Below are 12,040 nucleotides of genomic sequence, written 5' to 3'. Positions count from 1 at the left end.
GGTGGGGCCCCGGGAGGTGCGCGCTTCCTGCGGGACAGGGTGGTATGAAGTTCAGTCCCGTGATGGTCAATGCTGTGATGGGCAAGCGTCCCCAGGATACGGATGAATTTCCTTTCTGGCTTGCTGAGAAATTTGACCAGCTGGAAGCAGTATTTCCTAACACGACTCCTGGTGAGAAACACAGGATTCTGACAATTAGTTTACCCAAAGACTTGGCCCCTGAAATCGGTGACTGTGAGACATGGGGTAGGACATTTGTGGCAGTCTATGAGAGGTGCTACGGCACTCCGTCTATGACTGTCCTGCCTGCGGTCCTTAAGCATGTTCAAGACGAGCACGGATCTGAGGCTGCGGTTGAATTGGGTATGCGCCTGTGTGGCACCTTTGATGTGGTTTGCGATCTCATTCTTGCTAATGTCAAGGGGGATGCCGTGAACTTTCAGGTAGCTAATGCTTTGAGTGCGCTTCCAGATGCCGAGAAACCCCGACAGTTAGCGAGGATTATTGTGGCGGTTTATAAGACCGTGGGCCGCAATAGTAGGGGTCAAAAGCATTTTTCTACTAAAGAGAAAACGCAACCCCAAGGGCAGAAGTCTGACACGGACGTTCAGCCCAAGTCCAAGAAACAAAATTGGCCTAAAAAACAAAAACGGGGAAAGCAACAGAAACAGGAGTCTCGTCCTGTGTCTCCAGTGCCTGCCCCCACAGAACGTGTTTATGACTTGCGCGATCGCGCAAATATTAAATCACCTGATCGTTTTCAGGTTTCTGATCAACGCTCTCCTCGTTCTTTTCAGGATTCATCAGCCTCGGCGACCGGTGGTGGAGGAGGCGGCAGGGGTCGGGGTGGCCAGCAAGGACACGACCAGCCCCGCCCAGAAGACGGTGCAGGAAAGCAGGTCGGCTCTACACCAAAGAGACCCCAGTTTCAAAAGAAGAAAGTCGCCGCTTTAACAGCGAGATATGCCACAGATAGTGAGAACGCGGCTTCGGAAACTGACATGGGCTCTGACCTTGCTGGACAGCGCGGCTGAGATTACCATAGTGCGAGAGGCCCTGCGTCCACTACTGAAGGTGACAGCGACTGACCGTTATGTTGTAGTTGAAACAGCTGACACTAGAGTTGCTCCCCTGACAGACTTTATGAAATTGTCCTGTTAATCGAAGGTGACATACAGCGTACCATAAAAGGGATATTTTGGGAAAATCTTTTGTCTACGTATGACATTTTGTTATCCGAGGCTGACTGGCCATCACCTTTTGTGCTCGCAGCTCCGCGAGGGAAGGAGGTAATCCTCCCTAGTTTCGCGCACACAGTCTCGAAAGAGCATGCGCTGAATTTTGCAGAAGCGTGGGCTAAGGCTCTAGCGCCAGCTCTGTACCGTACACACTGTGGATGGGATACATTTTCCCCACGCCACGAGATTCCATTGCGGTCTCAGCCACAGCCTCAACCTCAATATCCCCTTCGACGTGAAGCTAAGGCTTCCGTTGCGGAAAACCTTGAACAATTGGAATATCAAGGAGTGATTGAAACATGTGTGTCACCGATTAATAACCCTCTTTTTACTGTGACCAAGCCGGACGGTTCGTATCGTTTGGTATTGGATTACCGGCATTTAAACTCACATTGCCGTACCTGTGCAGTACAGAATACTCACGGTTCTGCCTTGGTGGATAGTCTAGTGCGTAAGCGTTTTAAGACCACGCTTGACATATCCAACAGTTTTTATACCCACCACTTGGATGGTCTAAGTTCCCAATGGACCTCCTTTACATGCGGCGGTGTCCAAAAACAATTTCGGCGTTTACCTATGGGCTATAAGAGTAGTCCTGGGATTTTTACTGCCCGCATTGTCTCTCTTTTAGAGAGAGTCAACCCTGATGCTTGCTCGTATGTGGATGACATTTATCTCACAGACGACGAACTTTGGGAGCATCTGTGTCGCGTTGACCGCTTAATTTGTAGCTTTACAGACATGGGTTGCAAATTCAATTTTGCAAAATCGCACATTGCAGATTATGCAGTGTTGTTCCTGGGCTATGACCTCAACAATGAAGGTAGAGGGTTGGCTCCTCACTTCCTGGAGAAATGCGCACAACTGCGCGCTCCGACAACTCTGAAAAAATTACAGTCTTTACTGGGTTTTTTTAATTTCGGGAGAACATACATTCCGGAATATGCCCAGCGTATCAAGCCTATGTATGCTTTGATACAACCTACTTTTTCCAAATCATGCTGGCTACCTGAGCCCTCAGCTATTCTGCAATCCTTGCAGGCTGATTTGCTCGCTTCTAAATTCTTACTGACTCTTGACAACCACGCCAACCTGGTGATAAGAATCATCCCTGGGACGGTGGGTTTCACGTTCCTGACTTTTAATGAAGGAGACACAGTACCTATTGCTTACAAGTCACACTTGTACACTTCGGCTGAAATGCGTTTTTCTACTGTGGAGAAAGTTTTAACGGCTGTACAGATGGCGATTCTTAAGGAACGTACTCTGTCACAGGGAAAACCCATGTTGGTTGTTACCCCGTGTCCTGCCTTGGAGGCAGTTGCGAAAGTCAGTGTACCTAATTCAAAAGCTTTGCACCCTCGGTGGATACAATGGGCTGCTTCCTTGACGTCCCCGGATGTCAGGTTTATTTTTGACGCCTCATTGCGGTCGCAGGAGTAGTTACAGTATGAATTTGTTCATCCAGCTCCTTTAGCTATGCGACCTTTGGAGGATTTCCATTGCATCATTTACACTGATGGTTCGGCGCAGGTTGCGCATGGCTCTAAACATGCCTAGGTTTCCGCATGCGCCATTGTGGTCGGTGCCATGGTGAACGATGAGTCGTGCACACGCAGACTCTAGGGGACTGCACCGCGCAATTGGCAGAGCTTCGGGCTCTGATGCTTGCATTGGAGTACGCAGATCCTAGTGTGACAACTCTTATTGTGAGTGACTCCTATTACTGTGTCCAGTCTTACAATGAAAACTTGTTCTTTTGGATTCAAAATGACTTTCGTGATTCCAAGGGTAGCACGATAAAACATAAAATGATCTGGGTTCGAGTGGCTGAGCTTAAAGAGCAGTTGCCACTTGTGTTTGTGATTCATACTCTCGGTCACCAGCGTGTTGGAGTTCACGCTGTTGGTAACTCGCTTGCTGATGAGGCAGCGAAATCAGCAGTATCGGCATACTTGGTTGCAGCGGTTACACGGTCCAAAAGAAAGATTGATGATGATATCTTGGCGGCTGTTGCTGCCACTGAGAAGGGAGGTAAAAACCCTGCGGGGTTCCCTTCGAAGTACACATACCACTTAAGTCCCGATAAGGTTCCTTATGTGAAAATACCCGAGGTTGGGGAGAGGTTGATTCCCAACTCGGACCGCAGGAATACGTTGATTACAGCGGCACATGAAGGTGTTGCGTCTGCGCATGCGGGCGTCTCGGCCACTGTAACTCAATTACAAAAATGTTTCTGGTGGCGGGGACTGTACAAACAGATGCGCGATTATGTCCTTCAATGTGACATTTGCCAGCAGATTAAGCCTTCGACTGCTGCGCGTCCGCCACAGACACAGTTGTACATATCTAATAAACCACAAGGAAGCAATTATTTGGATCACTGCGGTCCTTTTTCTTCTGACACCGCGTATAAGTACATCTTAGTAGCAGTTGATTCATGCACACGCTTTGTGTGGGTCTGGCCCCATCGCAGCGCTGATTCACGGACTGTCATAAGGGATTTGCGTGTCTTTGTAGGGATTTTTCCCTGTGGTACCTTCCATTCGGATCAGGGTCCGGCTTTCGCCTCTAAAGGCGTACAAGGATGCCACGATGTCGATGGGGGTCCAAGTCAAGTTTTCGTCTCCTTACAGACCTGAGGGTAATAGTGTAGTGGAACGATTGAACCGTGACTTAAAGCAATCTTTGACAGCCCGAGTTATAGGCACTGGCAGAAACTGGCTGGCCCATCTCAATGGCGTGCAGCGTGCTCTTAATAATCTCCCTAGAAGGTCTCTGGGTGGGCGGACCCCATACGAAATGCTCTTTGGTATCTAGACTGCGTGGCCCAAGCCACAGCCTTTAACGTAGATGAACATTGCAATGTTTTACAGGATCTACAAAAGACCAGAGACAGTCTTGCAAAGGAACATTTGCCCTCCATGCATTGCAGATCCCTGTAGTTGGCTGGCTACCCCAAGTTGGAGAACTGGTTCGAGAGAAGATCGATAACAAGAAAGAATTTGGTCCTTCCTATCGAGCTCCGGTTCCTGTGCTTGGTGTGAAGGGCACAAGAACAGTCATTTTACCACCACTTCCAGGTCATAAGGAAAACAGGTTTATCTCAATTGACAATGTCAAAATACACAGAGTGGCCGATTCTTCTTAGGCTGTCTCCTGTCCTTTGATTGTGAGAAATTCTGTTTTGGCCACTGCTTCCAATCCTATGCCAGAAGTGGCCATCGAGATTCCCGTCATTTCCAGTCCTTTATTGAGTACTTTGCCTGGTACTAACGGTGATGAACTTGATTACACTTACCCAACTGATGTATTGATGCCTGATTTGCAAACACGTTTGGCCACAGAATCCAGATTTCCTTTTGACACTGTTTCGAATAACTCAAAAAAGCCCTCACGTTTTGCAGTTTATGCCAGTTTATTTAAAAAACACTTTGATTCCCCCTTGGACATATATTTGGTTGGTACTTATTTCAATTTACCTTTTTTAAGTCAATTGGTTTTGTGTCTTTATTTTTTTCGAATCGTCAATGGACACTATGTCGAAGAGAGAACATGCATTCGACATCTAAATGGAACTTTGGCCCCCCCTTTCCTCATCGCATTCAGCACACAGACTGAAAAGAGACTTGACTTTTGTTAACATCACTGCTTGGCCTGGTATTGATGGGATTGTGTGGGATGCCGTTAAATTTCAAATCCATGGCCCTACTGAGGTTGTTAATGTCCCTAAAGTGCTCAGGGTAAACATGGGGGATGTAGTGAAACAAAACATACGTTCTGATGATTGGGATATTCAGGCAGTAGAGGCATTGTTTTCTGATTTGAAATATTATGCTGCCTTTGATGCTGAAGATTTGTACTTAGAATCTGCTAATTATGGTGAATTATTTTGCTTCCAACATTTTGGCAACCATTATCTGCATAAAACTAATTCCAGAAGGAGTACTGTAAATTATACACAGTGGGAGCATTGCCCGGCTCCTTTACAAGGTAGTTCGAGTACTTTTTTGAAAAAGTACACATATTTTACTGACTTAATCAGTCCAATCCCGCTTCTTTTTATTTTAAAGTGACGGAGAGGTCCATGTCCAAGGTTAGACTTTCCGATACTAAGTTGTTGTACTCGAAGTCCTCTCTAGACAAGTTGGCTGTAGAAGGCTACGAGTTATGGAAGGAAACTGTTGACCTTAAATCTGTTTGGGGTTCTAAAAGATGGCAGGTACAAGGCACTGAGGCACCGAGCATGTCTCTTCCAAAATCATATGTTGTTTTAGAATTCTACCATTTCGCAAACAACATGCTATGGATTGGCTACTTCTAAAAAATTAAATACACCTACCGTCCCTGATTTAGAAGAATATTCTGGTTGGAGTAATATTACACAGTTTTCCATTAGGGAATTGCAAACTCTATTGCATAATTCATCCTTTAATATATCCAGTTTGGATCCAAAAGGTTGGGTGATGTGGCACAGAAGTCCTGATTCATCCCAACGTCGTTTTCTGGGTTTAGCTGAAGGATTTACACAAGTCAGGCCTGATCCCCATTTTGAAACTGACCATTCTGTCACCACTTATTCAGTAGGCAAATTATGTCAGAATTGGCTGAAACATTCTACCTTGGCTGCGGTTAAACTGCATCTATCCAAGCTGACTGATGATGTGGATTTAAATGATTTCATAAAAGGCCCGGCTAGTGGTAGATCTAAAAGATGGATAGATGCGATTTACAATGAAATCTGGAAGACATCACAGATTGAGGCGGCTACACGCCTTAGAGCTATTGATCAAGCTAACTTAGAAAAAGTGCTTGCAGTTGTAGATAACAGTATTAACATGCTTTCTTCCCGCATTTACACATTAGATAATATAGTCTCTTCTGTTGTTGATATTGTGCAAGATGAAGTGTCTGTGTTATACCATGGTCAAAATCAATTGCGTTCCATTATGCAATTTGCGTGGACCCTGCAGACGCTTAAATCTGGAAACGTGCCTTGGAATTACATGAACGTGTCCTCCCTCTTTGCCCCTTTTAATTTGACTGACCAGCAGCGCTTGCTTTCAATGCGAGATGCATCTTTTTCCATGTTACTCATTGAAAGGTTGGAATCTTTACCGTTCTCTGTGGCAGAAGCCACTGCTGCTACGTGGCTTATCCACGGGTTAATCACATTACCATTTGCTTTGTTTAAATTTACAAATTGCATGCGATATATTGCGATAGGCCGATATGAACCACTGGGTAGTTCATTTCTCCATGAAGCCTGGTCGCTTCCTTTTACTTACAGATGCCTAAAAGATGGACAAGAAGTATATCTTAAAGGGGAGGATTGCACAGAAACACCAGATAACTCATTAATGTGTAGACGTATTCAATTACACGGTTCTTGTAACCAAGAACGGCCAAATTTAGCCTGTGTTTTGAAAGGTACTCCGGTTCCCGCAATTGTCCCCACTTTCAGATTACTGGCAAACGGCAGTTATTTACTTTTAAATAACGAAGATTGTTGTGGGTTAATTAGAGGTATTGCTTATGTGGTAACAGTAACTGAACGTGTAGTTTGTTGCAAAAACGTTCTGTATCCTCCTCCGCATGGGAACTCGGATGTTTCCATCTGGCCGCGAATCCCAACCTTGACGGCAGAGTTCAATGGAATGAGTAGAATAAGAGCCCTTTTGTCTCAAAAAGAAGTGGCCCTGAGTTCGGCTCGTGAAACATTTGTCCTTCACGTAGCTAACACCCGCACAGAGGTGCAGGCTCTTTTAAATACTGACTTGCCGTTGCATTTCAGTGAGCTGATTCATTCAATCTTTAACGCGTCCTCCACTTCTGGCCTCGCACACTTTTTTAAGATAGTTAGTAGTGGTCTCGTGACTTCATTTGAAAAGATATTTGGAGTCATTCCTGCTTTCTTTCATTCTATATTTTCAAGCTATTTGGTGGATTTCCTGTTTTGCTGGCGCTGGCTGCAGGCGTCCTGGTGATATTTTGTTTTATTAGAAATGGATGCCCATCCTGTGTTACACGCCGCACAGCCCCACCTGGCACTGTTTCGCAACAGGATGCTTGAGTACTATGGCACATTGCCGCTTGCGACTTTAAGCGCGGCATATGGATTATCGTTTCGATTTTCCTATTTCACATGTGTTCAGCCTGTGTTTCATTGCCTGAGCTGCGATTTCGAGTGGGCCCTTGATTTGTGTCTCTGCAAGACGGTGTCTCCTGACGTCGATTTTAATCATCTGATGAGTCTCTTAGTTGCTCATGAGTTGTTTTGTTCGGACGAAAGGATTATGGCCTTGGCAGCGATGCATGGACTAATGGGTCGTTGGAACATACTCGCAGCGGCGCAAGATTTCTTGGCACAGAGTTTTATTGAGAACCCACCGAGTTGTCCTCTGATGATGCTAAAGGATCCGGTGCTGGAAGAGCACGTATGTTCTTTCCCATTATTAAATTGGATGGCTGAACTGTTTTCGGATGATGACAGTGACTTCCTGTTGGAGGCTGTTGCTGCATATTTTGCATATTCAGTCCTGTCCTAAAGGCTTTCAAGGCTTTTGATGACAACCCGTTCTTACTTACAATTTTTTTTTACAAATTATGCGTACATTTTCCACCACCCAGACCTATTGACTTGAGTAAAAGTGAATAATGGATTGGCAAGTTGCAATTTTTTTAATTGACTTATGAAAACGTTTTTTCCACCGTTTTTAAATTTGACCTGGCTCATCGTTCTTGAACTCTGCTTTCATGATGTTCCCCTTACCTTATCTTATCTTATCTTATCCGTGCTCGGATCATGGGGGGATGTCATATAGTTACTGCTTGAGTATATATCATGTTCAGTTAGCATGAGCTTATTAAATGTTTAAACGCCATTTTACCTTTGGCTGCTTCTGCACACGACACATAATTGTTGTTTTAGCTTTCAGCCTAGAAGAGCGTTGTGATTTTCACAAGAATATTATGCTATTGCTCCGATATCAGCTTTGCTTAGTAAACTGTGTCTGTACAGTGAGTGCTGAAGCCTTCAAGGATAACTCGACACAGTGTTGTTGTGAGGTCTGATCTTCGCACCTTCCTAGACATAACATAAATGCAGCTGCTACCAAAATCTGGCTTTAGGCGCGTTTTATATTGCTTTGCATACAGCACACGACACACACATGATGGTGCTTCGCATGCAGAGAGCTGGTGGAAGATGATGTGATCCTCTGCCACTAGGATCTTGAGGTATGGGGTCGCCCTGCTAAAACCCAAAGAGACCTTCTTAGATATAATATAATATGCTAGTTAGGGAGGGTTTAGAATTAGGTGTTGTTAACCCCTATTCATTACAGCATTTTAGCATGTTGTCACCTTTTGCATTCTATGGACTAGTAACTATGCTGATAACTTTGTTTCTTATAATATGTTGGCTTGGATTATCTAAGATACTGCGTTTGAGAACACGGCATTAGTAAATAAATATTTCGAATGTGCACGCGTCCTCATTTACTCCACGTTCTGGTTTGAAATGATTGTATAACGAAAGAGTGTTCATGTATTCCACGTGACCTGAGGTATTCTAAGCTCATTTTCTGGTTTGTCTAAACATTGGGAGTTCGTAATGACCAATGAGACACTGTAGCTAGTTCGGTAAGGGGATTTTGGGTACTGAGGTGAGTTTTGGCACACCCTAATTCACTGAGGTTGCAAGTCTCTATGCACAGTTCTGTAGGAGAACGGAATCCCTGCTACAATGGGACCACGGTGTCCAAAGGCATGCTGGCAGGAGCCCGAGGCCTAAGCAGGCGGTCCATGGTAGCAAGAAATTATTGCGCCTGTGCGGGAGTCGCCGACGGACCCGGGTAAGGTGGGCAGGCCGCAAGATTCCCGGGCTCTGAAGGAGCCACAGGGGCAGAACCCCTGTCCCCCTCGTCCGCATCCGGGGACCGACGGGGGTACGTCGGAGAGTGACAACGTTTCTTCGACTTCTTTTTGTGTCGTCTCTTACCCGAATCCGAGGGTGAAGTCTTGGAGCCCACGGAGTGATGATAGTGGCCCAGCGAGCGTTCTCTGGAGCGGCCCCTGGACAAATAGCGGTGCTGGTATGAGTGGACCTCCAGCAGCTTCCGGCACTGCTCCCTCAAGGCCTATGGGGCCATGGACAGACAGTCCATAGAGAACCGAGATTTGTGGTCACACTCCAGGCAGTAGAGATCGACGTCGTGGGGGTCCGCCATCGACATATTGCGACGGCAGGCCCCATCAGACTTAAAACCAGGCATCCCTACTTGCACCAGAGTAGACTGACAGGAGACAAAAGTCTCAAAAGTCTCAAAAGAATAGTCAAAAAGTCACTAGGGTACGTGCTCTAACCGGATCTGCGCTTACTGGCGCGGAAAAAGAAAGAACTGACTTCAGCGCCCACGGGTGGCGCCCAGGAAGTCTCTGTAATGTCATCTCGGCGCTTACGATGACAGCAACGGACGCAGAGCCGCACGACGCCACCTACCGACGCGCAGGGGTACTGCTGACAAAAAAACTTTCCGGATCCAGTCTGATGCCTGGGGATATTCTAAGGTAAGGAATCTATCACTTATGTGTCTCTTTCAGATTGGTAAAACAATACCATATCTGAAAGAAAACCCTCTTTGACGTTGTCTGCAGTGAAGGCTGAATGTGATAAACAAAACGTGTTCTTAAACTTTAAGATGACCATGAAAACGAGTACAGACCAAACGTCACCATGTAATATTCATTCAGCCCATTAAATGATAGCAATGGAGTTCTGCCATGAGACTCACTGGAAGCCCATACCTAAGAAAACGGTGAAGAGATTACAAAGAATGTAAAGAAATATTTCACACTCAGAAATGATAAATAAGGCTACTGTAAAAGTGATGGAAAACCTGAATGCAAAACCTACATGAAATAAAATGAACAGGGCTAGCACGACAATGCAGTTATTTGGACAAAGCACTAAAGTACTCGTATCTACTAAATGACAGTAAATATTGCAAGGAAATATCGGATATTATGCAGCTTCAACAAGTTCAACATTTTAAGGAGAACAAATGCATAGGTTTGAAGTGGGGTTGAAGGTGAATATAGGTCATGAGGGAGCTCTCTATTGTGGGATTGAAGGTGAACCATATGTTACAGAAAAATATCCCCATTTCTCAGGCCACACCTGTTAATCTATGACAACGAAGTCTGTAGTCGTAAGCCATACACGCGTGAAACACAATGATGCACTGGAGGAGCAAACTAACCTTGCAGTGACTGTTTGGTTATCTTCATAGATGTTCATCCGTCCAACAAACCTGCAAAAAAATAATGAGAACATCTTTTAAGACTTCCCTTTCTGGTGTACAACAAGTCAAACTCATCAAACACCAGGTACATCAGATATCAACTCTGGCATAATCCAATAGGGTGAAGAGCTCCCTCCACATCATTAAAGGCACTGGCTCCAATCCTGAACTCTTCACCTAAAAATCATTCTGTTCAGGTGTGTTAGTCTACTTAGTATAATACATGCAACACAAGACTACAACACCCAGAATTCAGTAGGATATCACATGAACGCCAAGAAGTTGATATATTGTCCGCAATACCTGAAGGGAGGTGATTCCCTCAACCATATACTAGGATGTAGAGCGACTGCATGTCACCTAAGTCACACTAATTTGTCTTGACGTACTAAACACGTCTGTGAACACGTACCAGAAGTTATAGGCAATTTTTAGACCAACCTTTACTATAAAAGGGATCCAGGTCATTTCACATGACCAGGACGTTCTCTGGGCAGGAACAGACTATTACGTTAGTACTAAACCTTTGGTTACAATCTTAATCATGTACATCCTGACCAGCATCCGGGTACAACCGGAACTTTGCAACATTATTTGACGCTCAATATCCTTAGGGAAACTCTGCCTTAGATGTTCAAATAATGATGCACTAGGATGTAGACATGTTCACCTGGCCCATACTTGGAACCTGCTGTGGCACAAACAAGGACAATGCACCCGTTACGTAATACGGGCCCAAATGTGGTTCCTGATTCACTAAAGGATGCGGACTGCAATATCATCCAAACTAAATGTCTTCCTGCTTTCTAAAAATATGCAAAAAATAACTGAAACTATTATTCGAAGTCACGGATAGTACTCACCGTCTCATTGAGTAAAGTGGTGATATGTACAGTGAGGCAAATTGCTAGTTAAACATAAAGCAATTCTACAAGCACAATAAACATTCGTCATAAAAGAAGGTTTTCTACTCCGATCTAGTATTGGCATATTTCAGAAAATGTGCAAAATTTCACAAACCATACTAATAAATCAAAATAAATAACTTGATTCAATGATCAGGTTGATCAAAAGCAGGAATGAGGCAAAAGACGAAGTTCTATATGAAGTCACAAAACTCTAATGTGATTTGTAAAACAATTGATGGCATGGACACGCCTTCACAAATTATTGTTCTCTTTCTACTATTAACGAGCTCCTCAGATGGAGGATATGTAGCATAACTGTGTAATCTGTCACGTACAATAACTTAATTACATATAGGAATTTATGCCACTGATTAAAGCAGGATTCTTTTGTAGCTCCACAGATCAGGTTTGTTTCCTCGTTTTGTAAACTCCAGAAAAATGCCATCAGTGACTGCATATCAGGCAATCAGAGTCGATTTTTAGGGGAAGAAAAAGGACATGGAGCTCAAAGGCTTCCTATTTACTGCCTGTTCCCCTCAAAAGCATGCATCGACACTGCCTTTAGGCTCTGGCAGCAGTCTTTATTTCA

At 44.6% G+C, this 12,040-nt stretch overlaps 1 protein-coding gene across 5 annotated transcripts in view; it reads right to left on the bottom strand.

Moving 5' to 3' along the window:
• The window catches only part of ATP11C (ATPase phospholipid transporting 11C (ATP11C blood group)), a 905,856-nt gene that overhangs the window by 436,583 nt on the left and 457,233 nt on the right, over positions 1–12,040 (bottom strand). For all 5 annotated transcript variants that reach the window (XM_078688608.1, XM_078688607.1, XM_078688609.1 and 2 more), the window contains exon 8: positions 10,502–10,552. In XM_078688608.1, coding sequence (XP_078544734.1) covers positions 10,502–10,552 — 51 coding nt within the window. The remainder of the gene's footprint in view (positions 1–10,501; positions 10,553–12,040) is intronic.

The sequence above is a fragment of the Lissotriton helveticus genome, chromosome 4_1, assembly GCF_964261635.1.
Source record: "Lissotriton helveticus chromosome 4_1, aLisHel1.1, whole genome shotgun sequence".
In the NCBI taxonomy this organism is placed as follows: domain Eukaryota; kingdom Metazoa; phylum Chordata; class Amphibia; order Caudata; family Salamandridae; genus Lissotriton; species Lissotriton helveticus.
This window is presented reverse-complemented; position numbering and strand designations above follow the sequence as displayed.